The following is a 16300-nucleotide window of genomic DNA, read 5'->3' as shown; positions in this document are numbered from 1 at the left end:
GTACAAGGGTCTTTTAGATGTACCGTTTGAATTATAATATTCATTTCTTTTTAAGACGCCCGAGCGCGAAGAAATAAACCAGCACCAAAATTGAAAAGCAATTTCAAGCGATTTAAGTTTATAGTGTAACTTTGCCACTTTTTTCCTCGTCAAGGAATAACCATAGACCATTGTACACATACAGGGTGGTCGGTTACAGGTGGGCATTCTTTGAAAGGGTGGTAGCTGGGGTGATTTTGAACAACTTTTTCTTTCACTAAAAAGTTATTCAGAATCACCCCAGCTATCATCCTCTCAATGGATGCCCACCTGTAATCGAACACCCTGTATACATACGTTTTATATCTCCCACGGAGATAATTAATTAAATCTAAACATCAAAATCCTAAGTTATTTAACGATGTACAACGATTATAATACAGTGTACGTAAATATATGGAATATAATACTGTTACAATCAGGTGCAATTATAAGTACATACGTATAATTTACAGTTTAACGAAAGAATTCCAAAGAATTTCATTATGCACGTATGTTATACAGTACGTGACCCAAATGAAATTGATCGGTAGTCGTTTCGTCACTTTGTGCGTACAAGCTTAAAAGATTTCGTGCTTATAAATTGAAATTCAAGGTATTATTCTTCCAATAATTAAGTGTTACGTTTCCATCACCCACGTGAACGATCATCTAGTTTATTAATTAACACATTCGCTACCAGTACCCAATCGAAAATTGGACCTTTTTTAAAAAATAAAATTACATAACATCAGATTATAATCTTTTAAATTAGACAATAAACTTTAATTTTAATATGATTTGAAGTATACAAAATAAAATGAAATAGTAGCGAACGTGTTAATTTCTATTTTGGTACATTTAAATTTTGTCCAATATCAATTAATCAAGTCTTTTAAGAAAATTAGATTTCTCAGCATTTACAATTTCATTTAAAATTTCGATTACTTATTCTAATTATTACTTTTTAAAACGTTTAAAGATTTCAGAGGAAACTTCCGAAGAATCGAAAGATCAATTGATTTTGGACAAACGGCGATAATTGTTCGTTTAAATAGGACACCTTTCAAAAGAGATTCATCTCGACCCCGTCGACACAACACACCATATCCTATCATTTCAGCCCCACTTCGTGGCTATCGTGTACAACGAGCGAAGAAGTTCCAACGCCCTGCTATCCGACACCGAAGTCTCATCTTCCTGTAACGAATTGTTCCCTTCAGACGTCTCCGATCTCCTCACAACATTCACTGAATGTTCTGTGGTCGTACGAAATTTACGACTCTTTCTACTCCTGAAGGTGGTCACCGGGGGTTCCGTGGCCATCGAGCTCCTCGGCTGATTGGTTGGCCTAACCGCAGGTAAGCTGAGATGATTGATCTCAGCCACGATATTCTTCGACTCGTCGGACGCAAACTCGTTCACAGGTAGTTTAAGAAGCGTATTCAACAGTTCTTCCTTCTCCTTCTGCATCGTCTTGTTCGTCAGATCAGTACAATGCTGTACCAGCAAGAGGACCAATTGCCTGACTGTTTCGTTATTATCAGCCTGCTTCATCACCCTCATCAAGGTATTGGTACTGGAAACATTCAATTTCCCAAACAATTTCTCAGCAATTTCATTCTCTGTACCGTTTGCATTTAACCCAACAGTGGATGGTAAGGCGGAAGTGACGAGACTCTCCTGAGGCAGGGAATTAGTGGACGTGATGGAAGAAGTTATGGTGGTGGTGATACTGGACCTTGTGGTAATTAATGGCTTAGGTGTGACCGTATTTTGCGTGAAGGAAGTTGGAAGCAAAGAGAAGGTTGTAGGTGAATCCTTGTCCCTGGATAATCTTTGCGTCAGGGGTAGATCCTCCTCTAAGAATGATTCCTCTGAACTTCCAGATACGTCTTCCTGAAGAGAAGTACCTTCGTAATCCAGCCTCTCTTGACTACCAGTGGAACTATCCGCTGGGATGGTGGTGCCTAAATCAGACTCCAAACCATGATTGATTCTCTGAGGATCGACGAACACCGAGGTCTCCCAAAGTCGAGTGACCGCTGGTGAAGATGTCCAATGATCGTTGTTCAATAATTTCGATTCTTCGTTCAGTGATTCAAACGAATCAGTGGAATCATCGTTTGCACAGGGTGTCGTCTCAGGAGTGTAGGTGGTCGTTATGGGCTCCGTCACTCTGGCTGTCGTTGGTCTCTCTGTAATTTGATCGTCCAGTCGATTATAAATATTTCGGAATTTCATATAACTGGATCTTGAAGTAGGAAAGACAGATTTTGGCTCGGATATCAATGACTTATGATGCGAGCTTCTGTAAGGCTGATTAGTCACCACTGCCTGATTAATGCTCGTAGAACGTACAGTGTGTACAGTCATTGGTGTGCTCGAATAACTTTCCGGATTTATAGAAGTAGATATTCTCTCGTTATCTCTACGAACTGTCTCTGCATGAGTTTCAAATAACGGAGGAGTTAATTGTTGTTCAGGTTTCTTGCTGGTCGACTTCCTGTTCCAGTTATGGGTAACCATGTGCACAAATACCGATGGCGAAGACGAAGTAGGTGAAACTAGATGATTATCGTTCAGAGGTGTGGTAACGAACGATTGTTTGTTCCCGTATGGTTCAGTGGTGATTGTAACGCTATTATTTTGAAAACCACCGACTCGACTCTGATTTTCATCGGAAGGAACGTAATTGTCCGTCACTGGTGAAACAACATTGTTTTGACTATAGAATATACTCGAGTCAGTAGTATACAAAGAACTAGGATGATCTGCAGAGAAGGTGCCCTCCGTTGGAGGCGCAGAGGTCTCGAAATAGCCATCAGTTGGAGGGTTCGTGGCAGTTTCATAGACGTCTTGAATAAATGTCCTAGGACTAGTGTAATAAGTACTTGGTAACGTGCTGAAGGAATCATAAACATTATCCTGAATCGTAGTAGGTGGTTCAAAGGTAGTCGAATAATCAGTAGTCAATTTTTGCCTGATGTCGTTATCATCAGAGAAATCTAGGACCTCGTCCTGATCAGTGACAGAGTGAGCAGTAGTCGTCCTCCATTGTTCAGTAGTCGAGGGTGGTTCAGTGGGTCTAATCTCAGTGAGCACCCTTTTAAACGAATCTGGGTCCACCAGGTAAGCTGACAGAGCATGAGTGAAGACCTGTGCCAATTCTCTAAGCCTGGTGCTATTCGACTTTCGAAGCTCGTCCAGGGATCCTCCACTTTGCTGCAATTCTAAATCATCATTGTAATCCTCCCCATAAACACTAGCATTATCCAAACGATCTTCAGTCGTTTGATTATCGTTGTCCAATGAATCGTTTAATTTAAACAACTCAACGTAAGAGCTGATGGTGTTCGGGGTAAGTAGTCCTGCTGGTACTTTCACAGTTCCATTACTCTTTTTCGAGATCACAGACTTCTCTATCTCCTCGTCGAAAACAATAGACGGATCGGTAGTTTCGTTGGATTCGAAATTCTCAGCGGCTGTAGAGAAATACAGAGCCAAAGAGTGCAACGTCGAAGGAGCTGGAGGGGAAGACACGTTGGAGGTCTTCTCATCGACTCTCAACGTTTCTGACAAACTCGGCACTTTCTGTTCCAGATTCTTCAAGGAGTTCAACATACTCAACGCGTGCTCCCTCTCGGAGAAACGTGGACTTGGTTTGATCTTGCTCAGGGTGGTCGGGGCAGGATACTTCAGCTTTGGTACCAGGGTCTTAGCCGAAGTGTATGCAGGTACTGTAGGAGTGTACGGAGTGGGCTTCAACGTGGTAGCATTACTGGTAACATAGTTCCTGGTGAACGGTACATACGGGCCCAGAGTGGACATCACTTTACCCTGTTTGTAAGTAAAGCTTCTGTCATAAGGACTCAGGTCCCTTTCGGTAACTGCGTTTGCCTGATAAACCGTAGTTCTGTAAGGTTTCTCTGTGGTTGTGCTGATGAAATTCTGCCTGTACCCTGGCGAAACCGTGGAGGGATTCTTGCTGGAGAGTTTCGAATCCCCTTCCAATTTATTATACTGATTGTCTATGGTGTTTCTTGTTACAGGGGACTCGGTGCTGCGCCCAAAGTTGCTACCGCGAACCGAGGCTGTGGGTGAAGTTACAAATGGACTGCTAGTGAATCTTTGGTAAGAAGAACTCGGAGTCGCTGTATTCTGACGGTAAGTGTCTGTGGTTATGTACGAACGAGTCGTCGATGGGATCGTCCCTGTATTAATGTTCTCATTAGTCGCTCTACTGTTATCGTAATAACTGACGAAGGTGCTGCGACTCGCAGTGGTGCCCTGGCTCGATCGATAATCGTAATTACTATTAGCCAGGAAAAATGGCTCTGTCGTTGATTGAGTGTCGGAGAACGTGGATGGACTTGTTGCCACGGTTGTTTCCGTGGTGATGTCGTCATTGCACGGGGGTGGAGTACTAGTCACATATTGAGTCGTTTCATAAGGAACAGACGTGGTAACAAAAGATTGAAAATCATTCCTCTGCGTCGGATAATGATCGTTCTCTTGTCTCCAGGTCGTCGTAGATTCGTAATTTCTTGTGCTAGAATCACGGTTGGAGTATACTTGATAGTAATACTGATGAGAATTGCCAGTGTTTTCGTTAAACCGATTTCCACGATTACCAACGAACGCTGCACTTTCAGCGACCTGTTGAGATTCTTTTACCGGGGTTGTATTTCCAGCACGGAACGTAGTCGATTCGGTGTAAGCTGGTGTGACTCTCTGCGAAACTGTAGGAGCAGAATTAACTCTGGTAGAACTCTTGAATTTCAATCTCTTCAGTGCTCCCTTCTCGTCGCGCTGGTTATTCGAGTTTCTACTAGTAACGTGATAATTTTGCGCTTTCTTAGGGGTGTTATAATAGTCCTGGCTCGTCGTCGGGTGTCTATTAACATTCCCCTCCTCGGTGTTTCTCGTGAATTGATTGAATTGTTGTCTTTGACCCGAGTGGAATCCATTGGGACCGTAAAATTGATTACCATCTCGTGGAACGTTGGATTCTTGACTGAAATCGTTGCCGGAATCAAAGTGTCGGGATGATTTAATTCTCTCCCTATTAGACTGCACTTGATTTTCTTTCGGTGGTTGCTCGTACGTTTTCACTCTTCCATTCTGTCTACCATCGTAACTGAGATTCTGAACGTCGTAGTAATCCTGCTGTCCACCGTTCTCTATCGATTGTTGATAATCCAATTTCGATTTTCGCGATTCGGCTCGTCTTCGTTCCTCCTCTAACTCCTCGCTGCTCTGCTCGTAAAGCTCCGCAGATTTACTGCAGTCCACCTTGAACCACCAATCGCAAATCAACTGCGACTGTTGAAAGATGGTACCGTTCGGACAGAGAAATGATATCTTGCGGCCATTGTCGCAGATGTGGAATACCTGAAAGGAAAGACGATAATCCTGATTGAAAAATTTGCTAGATTTTCTCGCGATAGAACATCCCCGTTCATCGTGGCGACCAATTATCTTATTGCGCAACCAGATACGTTGTCGCGACGTTGAATCTCGCGATTTGATTCAAGGAATTACGTTGCATCGAGATACGTATCGAGCAATTAATCGCTTACTTGACAATTTGTCTCCAAGTCCGCGTAGTAACCACCTTTCAGTCCGCGACAGCTGAACGATGTGACGGGAATTGTCGTGAGAGCTGGAAAGTCGACTCCAGGCTGGCCTGTTACGCCTAAGGGAAAAGACGTTCCTGTTACGTTACTTCTCGTCTTAAAATCTTCTCGACGCTTCAATCTTTCGCGATCGTACAATGATTTTCTGGTAATAATATACGTGTAGAATGATAGTTCGAAAGCAAAATAATAGAGGTACTGTAATTTTCGTGCAAATTGAATTGCAAAAAAAAATTTCTTTTCGCTGATCGAACGAGATCAATTTTCTAATCTATTACTGGATCAGTTGTCACACCTATGTAAAGGAAAAAAGGATACATATAGAATGCATGCGCTTTATTTTAGAGATAGGAAGCTGAAAGAGAAAGCGGCTAATGTAGTACTTGTACGATATTATTAATAATACCCGCTCCTTTGAGCCATTCCTTGAGAAGATCCGCATTGCCGAAGAAGACTAGGAAAGAAAGGCGAAAGAAAGTACTTTAGAAAGACAGAAGAGGGTTAAATAGTTAATTTCGGCGGTTAGTAATTTAGCGTTGGAACCTTGATAAATTTGGTACTCGCCATTCTTCTCCGGTGCTAGTCTTTTAACAATCTTCTTCAACGATTCCTCGTTTTCTAATGATGTTTCTACGCTCCCCACATCCAATTCTGATAGGAACTTCGGCAGACTTGCTTTTCTATTGCTATTTTCTAACTAGAAAAGGAAAGCAACTGGTGAACAAAAATTTCTTTATCATATCTATTCGATCACTTTTCTAAATGATAGAAAATTAATTACGATTAATTAGTTACTCTACAAAGTCGTAGTAAAAATAAAGAAAAGATAATACTAAACATTTCTATCATCTTTTAGTGGAAATTAGTAGTCGTAATAGTCACCTCTGTTTCACAGTTGCTAGGCATAAAAGTAACCATTGAACCTGAAAAATTCAATAGCACGTAAACATCAAATTCTGAGAATAATTTTGCGTTTTCTCGTTTAATTATTAGACTGATTTCTTTCTTTAACGTTTGATGACTAGCACATATGAATTGAAAGAAACAAATTCTTTGAATAATATCTATGTTAAAGAATGAGAACACTGTGTCTTCAAGATTCTATTAAATCATTTTCTAATACTTACATAAAAATATGATTAATTCAAGGTAAACCATTCTCGAAGTATCCCTGTGCATGATTCTATAACAAACATAAATTATACAAAATTAATCACGGAATTAAATATAAATTAAATATAAAAGGCCCCCCTCGGAGGTCTTATGTTCTTCTTTTCTTACGTAAAGAGTACCACCAGCTCATTAAATAAATAAATAATAAAAATAATAATAATAATATAAATGAAATCGAAGTGTTTATAAATTTACCCAACTTTCCATTAATATCGCATAAATAAATCATCCGGATATGGATTGTGGGACATCTTCGTAATGATAAAAAAAGAAGAAGAAATAAAACTATTTATCTGTAATCTCGTTGTCCTTTCATGACGATCTAAACGGAAAGTGCCATTTCCCACGTTTATCATCCGTATAAACGATACCAATAAACATCACCGACGAATGATCTATCGGTGGCTTAACGAAGAAAACGTTAGATCGCGATAAAACAGCATCAGGATTCACTGCGGGAAACGTAACCCGTGATTACCCGTGAAATCGATTATCCTAATCAAATCCCTTGGCCGTGGTAATGGGGTTTCCATTACCGGCTAAAGCTAAATAGCTGAAACCAGCGTGTACTCTATCAGAGGCCAGTGTCCCTGGCTCGTTGACATTCAATCGGACATCGTTGCTTGGCTCGTTGTAGGAAGAACAAATGCCGTTCCATCAGTCCTCGTTTGATGACGTAACCCTGAAGAACGGTAGAGAATAATCTTGTTCATTCTCACGGTTCAACGATTCACCGGACTTTCAAAATGATTACGGTAGTCATTAAGTTTGCCGGTTGGCATTTGATGCGACTCGCAATTTATGGTTAATCCTTTGGACAGACCGTGATGAGTATTATAATGACGTTACTTTCACTCTATCCCGGTCTCAATTGCTCCTTTTGCTCGATATCATTACGACAAAATTTCTTTGTCCCTCGATATTTATCTTCAAATATCCTCGTTCTCTCTCGTTGATTGATTTTTCCTGTTCAACGATCGGTCTACGACCGTGACAAAAATCGCCGACGATTTAATGAATTTTCATTTCCACGAACAGAGAGGCAGACAATTGTTCTCGCGGATAACGAACGCGTTTTATCCGACGCAGCCGGCTGACAAATCTCCGATTGTTCCGGGAGAGGGTTGAATCCCCTTTCCGCGAGGATTTTTATGCTTTCCCGCGAACAACCAGCCGCGGTTTTTGCGGCGATTCGAACAAAGATGATCGATTGAATTAAGAGAGATTCGTGGTTTGTTCGCAACCGCTTGTTTTAAGCGGATTTTCGATTTAATCCGAACGCTATCGAGTAGTACGTTATTCATGTAAAATGAAATGTGCATACAATTGAAGACTGGTTGCAATTTCTTCCATAAATAAAAATCTTCCTTAGAATCTACGAAGGCTTTCCATAGCGAAGAGATTCAGCTGATTATGGATCGAGTCCACGGTCTCGCAACGATTACGTTGCCTCCAATGTAATCTCTAATTACCATAATTTCACGAAACTTCAACGAGATCCACGTATAGAGATTCGGTTGTTTCGACGCGATGGGATATTAAGATGGTGGGGGTATTTCGAATTTCCAGTAATCGGTACCGAAGGCTTGCAACTTCGGAGAAGGGAAGCAGCTTCGTTGTACCGGGCCTAGGCGGATAGGCGATGTTGAAACAATAGCCGGCAGATAGTGAAACAAAACTTGCCGTCTTAACGAGCGCGTACTCGCATACGTACCGCCTTCCTCTTTTGTAATGCTAATTCAAAGGAGGCAATTATTTCAGGAGTAACCGGTAACCTTCTAGTTTCTCGAACGACACCGAACAAGCCAAGTATCGTCCTTAGTTACCAAAAGATACACGGGAAAGTCGGCCGAGAATCTGTCGGATAATCGTGAAAATTGAACAACCGAACCGACGAAAGCTAATTACATCAGCTCGACTAATTATTCTTTGATGATCCTTGCCAGATTTCCCTTCTCGTTATGTGTCAAAGATACTTTCATCAAGGTGTTCGATCTTTCTTTTTCTCATTTTATAAAAGTGTAAATCAAAATATACTTCAGTTTCTAATGCTCCAATTTGCTATCTCGAATAATAATAATTTTAATGCTATTTAAAATTATTATCCTTCCTTTGCTTCCTAATTACTCGCAGCACTGGTCACTGACCAAAATCTAACAAAATAGTATGTACTTTCATCAAGGTGTTCGATCTTTCTTTTTCTCATTTTATAAAAGTGTAAATCAAAATATACTTCAGTTATTTTCTAATGCTCCAATTCGCTATCTCGAATAATAATAATAATTTTAATGCTATTTAAAATTATTATCCTTCCTTTGCTTCCTAATTACTCGCAGCACTGGTCACTGATCAAAATCTAACAAAATAGCATGGAGCATCGCGTTCGACTAACAATCCAATGAATCGTGTTGCTTGATATTATCGCGAATGCAAGCTGCGTGCTACGAGAAACAGATCACTTTTCCCGATGAAATTCAATCGAGAAAGTAGAACCGACAAGTTCGTGCATCGCTTACAAGGATGGAACTGTCTGGTTAAACGAGAATCATTATTCGAATAGTTTGAAGGCAATGATAAATGCAAATCATTCTATACATTTTCTATGATCCAGTCTGTCTGTAGTATCCCTTCTATACCTATTAATCTTGTATTAGAAAAAAACTTGTATCACAGTTAACTGTCTTAACCACGTCAGTCTGAGAGGTTGTGCTCGATTATCTTATCAAGATGTTGAAATCATTTAATGACTCTCTTGCAACGAACTTGCACGATGGATTACCGGTTCGAATTTAGAGTCAACTTTTCTATCGGTTGCTCAATCATTAGATTAAGATTTGTGACGGTTTGTCAAATATTATTACGAAATGAGGGAATTCTTCTATTTATCTTCAATTGCTACGTTACTGTAACTGAGCAATTATATAAATCATCTTTTAAATTGTTAATAATTTATGACAGTGGCGCAACTATAATTGTCCTATGGGAAAGAGGGATGGAAAAATTGTCTTCATTTATCTTTAATAGAAGATCAACTGATACCCCTATTTATGAAAATGGGTTTGCAATGTTTAAGTTGATTATTATTAATCTTCCAACGATGTAGAAGTTTCTGTTGGATCTATTGTTCTGAATCATTTGTGAAATTGAAACAAACAAGATCTTCTCTTCCTATCATTCGTTCGGCTTCGTCGAGGCGAATAATTGCGAAGTTAATTATGTGAATCAGCCGTGACATTTTTCGAAGCAGTTTGTTATAGTGTAAAACGAGAAGTTCCCCTTTCTATTTATCATTGTAGCAAAGGAAACGTACTCTTTAACCTTTTCGCTGTAGCAACCTTTTTCTTTTTTTTAGGGAGAACCACCTAGGAAACTCAGTTTCTCAGGTGAAAAGTATACAAACTTTGGTCGCCAAATTTTAAATATCCTCTCTCTTTATAAAATTTCTAACATTCTATGCTGTGCTTTAAGTTATTACGAACTTCGTTAAAGAAACATCGTGTTTTTTGAAGATTTTCCCATGTGTGCGTACCATCTTACGTAAAGCATTGTATTCATTCTGGGAGAGTTCTATAGTAACTGGTTGTTCCCTTCGTGACTGACTTTTGGTGCTATAATCCTTTCGCACTAAATTATTTTCCTTCGTGTCTTCTTCTTCCTTTCATCTCGATAAATCTTGATTCTTCCGGTGATGCGAAAGAACATAGCACACTTGTGATGGTACAGAGAACGTTGATTAATTATTATACATAAATTATTAGAGAAGAATTTTAATTATTTTTCAATATTTCATCAATTTCTTTTCCTCTTTGAAATTTGAATTATGGCTATTTAACGTCAGTTCTGTTTCTTGTCAGAAATAAGACACAAGAACCCCAAGAGGAGGCAATTTGGTTTTTCAATTGAGGAAATGTTGAACGTCGGATCGTAATAGAGCAGCACCTTATGAAACATCCTGTTCACTAATATATATATGTCGTACACATACGTGTATAGTGGAAGACTTTCGGTCGCTGCGACGGTGACGGGAAGCCAGACTCAACACTGCGGGAGAGAAGCGGAAGTGCATAAGACTCCTACCGCGGTTCGGTATCGCGGCTATCGTGTCCTAGGATGACCCTAAGCCGACGAGTATCCGCCCGCGTTTAACGATCTCAACTGTAGAAGAAAGGTCATTTGGGGCCACTCACCGACGCCTTTACCATCGGGGAAGATCGTCAGATATCTCAGAACGGAATCTGATTGCCGTCCTCGTGGCAAGAGATCTTAGAAAGCGGCGAACCGACTAGCAACCGATATTGAGTCATGTCGAGACGAATTGCGAGCCTTCCGCAAGACGATCCCCATCAAAGATGCGTTTCTCTTGCAATCCATCGGTATTTAAATTTAATAGAAAAACTAGCCGACCAACAATATCCATCAGTTAAGAATATTTCTGACACCACCCTGTATAATTTCAGACCAAAATTATTCCTTCGAAAAAATGAAAAATGTTGAAACGTTCAACGCCACTGTGATTAACGTTGATGAGAGGAAAAAGAGACTTGTCATTTTCCTAATGATAAACAATTGACGGTTTAAGATTGCTTTTACCGCGGTAATCAAGGAGCATTCGAGCCGACCAATTTCCCGGGTTATTAATAACCACATTTAGCTGAAATACATTACCACGGTATTGTATTTAAGAAATATCTCTTGAAAAATGAATTTTTCGGCGGTGATGAATATTTTCGTAAAAATGAAAAGAACCGAAAGTTGCGAAGACGAAACTAGAGTTTAATGGACTCATCGAGTTGCGTGTCATCATCGCTGGAGACGGAAGCGAAACGAGCGACTTGTAGGATTTATTGAACGGCCGTTGATCCGGAAGACGAGGCCACTTTCGCCGGGAGAACAGCGAACCTGTACGTACGTCGGCTTACCTACGACCTCACAGGACACTTGCCTTCTCTTCGCACATGCGATTGTATGTACACTTCCACGACCTCTCTTTCATAGCAGAGAAACGCTGATTGTCCTCTCGTTTTCTCGCGTGATACCGGCGAAGAAGCTATGACATAAGTGAAATTACAAACACACGTGCTGCTCCTGGTACTTTCTGAACAGCCTGTTGAGATGCTATCGCACCCGCTGCCACGATTATCCATTACGGACGTAATCATAAAATAATGAGGATTATTCTTCTTAGGATCCTTATGAAATATTATATTCACTGGAAGAAAAAAAAATACGTTGCGGGACTAATTGGACGCGGAGGATTAGTGGACCATTGTGTCAAAACCCACGAGGGTGGTCTTAATTGTTACCCTTGGTCACATGTTTTATGGAATTAGCGAATATTGCGTTATTCGTGGAGACATAAGAAGATACAATAGAAATGATTTTATTATGGATGAATCTTTGAATATTTCAAGGTCAATTCTACCCCTTTTCTTTTGAAATAGAATTCTATTTTTTCAATTGGGATCTCAACATTTGAAACGGCACAAAATGAAAAAGAGAATTTTAAGTAAAATATGTTTGAAATATTAATCTCAGAAGTTAGAGAAAAATGATTACAAAGTAGAAGGGTGGTTTGTCTTCTCTGGATGGTTACCAGAAAGAAAATAATCTCTCGTTTTCCCAACGAGCATGATATTTTCTACGTAATACACGGTAACAATTCTGCTCATTTCTCAGGAACGTAAAATGTTACGTCTTCGAATGCTAATTCATCCTATCTTCGTCGAGTACAGTAATACATCTTACGTTATTAATCTGTAACCACGGCTTTCACCTTAGCGAACCAGCTCGAATAATGTAACGTAGAAAGAAAGAAAGAAAGAAAGAAAGAAAAAATGAATTTAGTTTGGCGGCGTGGAAACCGGAACTCGGAAGCGTGTTTTGTGGATTTTATAGGTTCTGGCGTGCGTGACGTTGAAGAGGCACACTATGGAGAAGTGTGTTTCTTCTATCGTGAGATACAACGCAATGTCGACCATGGGAACTACCTTTTCTTTATGTTTAATTAATCACAGTCATAATTATATTGTTCCGACGGTGTTATATTGTTTTAGCGTTTAAACCGTTGTTTACGTCACCACTGGTGGTGTCACGAAAAATAGGTCAACAATTAAACAAAAAAATGAACTTAAATTTCTAAATCTTTGACACGTTCACTACTCCATTGAACGATGCTTTTTTCTATAGAAATTCATTGTACAAAAATTATAGATTCCGAATGATTGGAAATACGAAAAACTCATTATTCTGTTAATTTTCGATCAATTCCTCGAGCATTTACGCACGAATGAGAGGAAATCGTACTGCATGCTTCGAAGTCGATATTGCCCTAATTATAAATCGGAACTTCCGGTGGACACGATCTTCCGCTTTAATAAATCCCTTTTCGATGTTTCGAAGGAGGTAATTTTCATCCACTCTATACTTTGAAATAATGCCAATGAATTAGTTTGAATCAGAAAAAGGAAACAAGGGTTGGTTAATGGATTTGAAAACTGATTTACTCTGATATCGTATATTCTTATAATTCAGCGGTACATTTTTAATTTTCCTACGCGTTTGATGTTATTAATATCAATGACGTTTGGAAATTCCAAAAAAAATAAGATTCTTTATGCGTTTCGTGATTGAGGAATATGCCGCATTTGTTATCTTATCAATTTCATCATGTACAACATTCTCACGATATATACATGTAAAATTCGTAGTATAAATATCAATCTAATAAATCAAAGTTCAATGAAACTGGGATTAATAACAAACGATAAAAAAAGAGTCAATTCAACGAAACAATGATTCATTCATAAATTATAAAGAAAAAGGAAATTGAATCATTCTTTTCGTATAATCAATAAGAATATTTAAATTCACTACGATTGTACTTATCAATTATTATCACCGTCCAAATCATATATCACCTCGGCTTACTAAGATCAACGTGAATAACGCGCGAAAATGCCGATACAAATTAAAATCCTTATCCTAGATTACTTAAAAATAAAAAAAGAAAATGTATTCAATTGATAACCAGTCGAGATATTGCTTACACGGTATCGCTTATCGCTAATTCTTAATATCGCCTTAAATCCCTCGCTATGTACACAGATAATAGAAACGACAACGATAGTAATCAATCAATGATCTATCGAATCGAAAAAACTTATACGTACGTAAGTGGGTCGAATTATCCGAATAATCTCCTCTGTCAAGAATCACTTATGTTCGTATTCCTTTTTCTATTCTTTCTTCTTCTTTTTTTTTTTTTTTTTACAAAAACGGACCAAGAATACGACAAACGGTACACATCACCCGCAACGCCGAAGTTCTTTTATTCTCCACCGTGTTCACTGACCGGGGATATACGAGGGAGCCGGTAAACAACAACAATATACACCGGTGCATTCGCGGATGACGTTGGTGAAGAGAGAAGGGTCGCGTCGCGAACGAAACGTAGGACGATACTGAGGTACCGTCCGTTAGGCATGCAAACCTCATACCGCGCAAGGATCTCGATCCCTCGCTTCTTTGTCCATCGACTGTCACGGTTTAGCTATCTCTATTCCTCTCTTCCATTCACCTTTCCAACTGTATTAAACGATCTCAGTTACTCTCACATACCGTTCGCTACCTCGCTTCCTCGTTAAGAGTTGATCCTCCCTCTGATGTTAACCCGTTCCTCTTCGTCCCCTAACCCCTGTTACCCGCTTGCATTGCCCTCTGTTAGGACACGCCGGGCGAACCTAGCGCAGGCGCTATACGAGCTGCTTACCTTTTACCATCCTCAGACCCCATCTACACCCACCCATTCTCACCTTCTCTCTTCCTCTCTGCTTCCTATTTCTGTCCTCCTCTACGTCGTTCCCTTGTAACCCTCGCGCTACCTGGTCATCTTCTTCCTATGTGACCCGATGCTATCTGCAATGCTTTCTCTTCTCTTCAGTACCGAGACACCTTTTTTTCATTTTTTTTTCAACCGTACCAAGATGGTGTGCGTACAAGTCGAGTATAATCTTCCTTTTTAATTTGCTGTCTTTAAGTTTCTTCATCTTCGTTTTTACTCCTCGAGACACCTCTTTTTTTTCCTACTTGATCTTTTCGCGTCAGAGGTAAACGAGACACTTTCTTATTACCCTTCCGTTTTAATTGCCCTTCTAACCTGGACGCTCTCCCGAGTTTTCTAATTACTCCGCGAGGATGAAACGAATTTCCTGTTTGTCTTCTTGTAAAATGTTTTCTATAATTTTGTAAGAAGAATGCAAAAAATAAACAATAAATAATGCGTTCGCCGGCGCAGTAGAAATGACTGTGTTTAGAACGACACGTGATAATATAAGTAGATCGAGTGCCGCAGGAGAAGTGGACGCTTGTAGTCAGACATAATTAATTTTTTAATTAAAATTTTGTCTATTATATTGGAAGCGCTGGTTATTGGAGACACCCTAATTTTAGGGGGTACTGAGGAACACGACGGCGAACGCGTTAGTGTTCAATTTGGTCAACGAACTTTTTACACGAATCTTTTCAATCTTCTACAGTATTCCCAAAGAGTGAGGAAATCGGGGGAGATTGCGCGTGTTCCTTGCGAAACGGAGCATAATGTTATTCAAGTATTCGGCTCGAACATTCTCAAAAAAGGAAAATAAAAATAAATTTCGAATCGAATAAACCGTATCTAAAAATTCGCGAAAAGACAATCGGTGCGCATGCTGCAAGTTAAATTGTATCTTCGCACGTTTCATGAAATCACGGTCGCATACGAAAGGAAAGAGAGAGAGATAAGATACATATTTAAATAACTCGATACTCTTTTCTTCTTTTTTTTTTTCTTGTGTACATCGTTTCATATGTTTATGAGAACGTATTGTAATTCCATCCACTTATGATTTATACAAGAGAAACTGTGTACAAACGAATAATTTTATTCATGTCCTTGTTATAAACTCTGCATTGTGGGAACGAAATTTGTACTGGAATTTCGTAAGATGCACTGTACTCGGTGGGTGAAGGATTTCCAAGCCGAAAAATCGTTCTTAATATCTTCACGTGATCACCGTTTGCAATACTTTTTTTTTAAATATTTTATGAGTTTTATTAAATCGCTGAAAATCGTTGAAGTATATTGTATATGTATATATCCATCCAAACGTATACAAGAGTAATAAATAGGAAATTGTCGACGAACGATATGTCATATAAAAATATTAAGAACATTTCTTCCTATTATTTTGATTCAGAAATCACTCGTTCCCCTGATATATAACACATCTTACGGAACACTGCAGATCTATCACTTATTATTCAACATTCATTGTTTGACTGGCCCATCGTCGCGGGAATTATCTTCAAATCAATGACATATTCATAGAAACGACGTAGAAAATAAATTACCATCTATGTTTCGATTTTATTTTGCAGTATCTTTGTCGGTAGGTACGAGAGCCATCAACGTGAATACTATGTGGTCGCGTTAA

General features: G+C 39.3%; 1 protein-coding gene across 1 annotated transcript; it reads right to left on the bottom strand.

Moving 5' to 3' along the window:
- Positions 1 to 98: 98 nt before the first annotated feature.
- On the bottom strand, positions 99 to 6914 carry LOC114871789 (mucin-3A-like). Its single transcript, XM_029178177.2, has 6 exons — positions 6785 to 6914; positions 6540 to 6580; positions 6201 to 6354; positions 6064 to 6111; positions 5601 to 5716; positions 99 to 5412 (listed from the first exon to the last, which is right to left on the bottom strand). Exons 1-6 carry the CDS (start codon positions 6834 to 6836, stop codon positions 1138 to 1140), a joined length of 4686 nt encoding a protein of 1561 aa, XP_029034010.2. The 5' UTR covers positions 6837 to 6914; the 3' UTR covers positions 99 to 1137.
- Between the last annotated feature and the right edge of the window lie 9386 nt (positions 6915 to 16300).

The sequence above is a fragment of the Osmia bicornis genome, chromosome 13, assembly GCF_907164935.1.
Source record: "Osmia bicornis bicornis chromosome 13, iOsmBic2.1, whole genome shotgun sequence".
Lineage (NCBI taxonomy): Eukaryota > Metazoa > Arthropoda > Insecta > Hymenoptera > Megachilidae > Osmia > Osmia bicornis.
Note: the sequence above shows the minus strand (reverse complement) of the source record. Positions and strands in the feature narration are given on the sequence as shown.

Excerpts from the sequence above, each read along its gene's own strand:
- LOC114871789 (XM_029178177.2), bottom strand. The coding sequence starts at position 6,836 with ATGCACAGGGATACTTCGAGAATGGTTTACCTTGAATTAATCATATTT. Across the intron at positions 6,581-6,784 it reads TGAATTAATCATATTTTTAT|GTTCAATGGTTACTTTTATG; the intron begins GTAAGTATTAGA and ends TGAATTTTTCAG. Across the intron at positions 6,355-6,539 it reads CTAGCAACTGTGAAACAGAG|TTAGAAAATAGCAATAGAAA; the intron begins GTGACTATTACG and ends TTCCTTTTCTAG.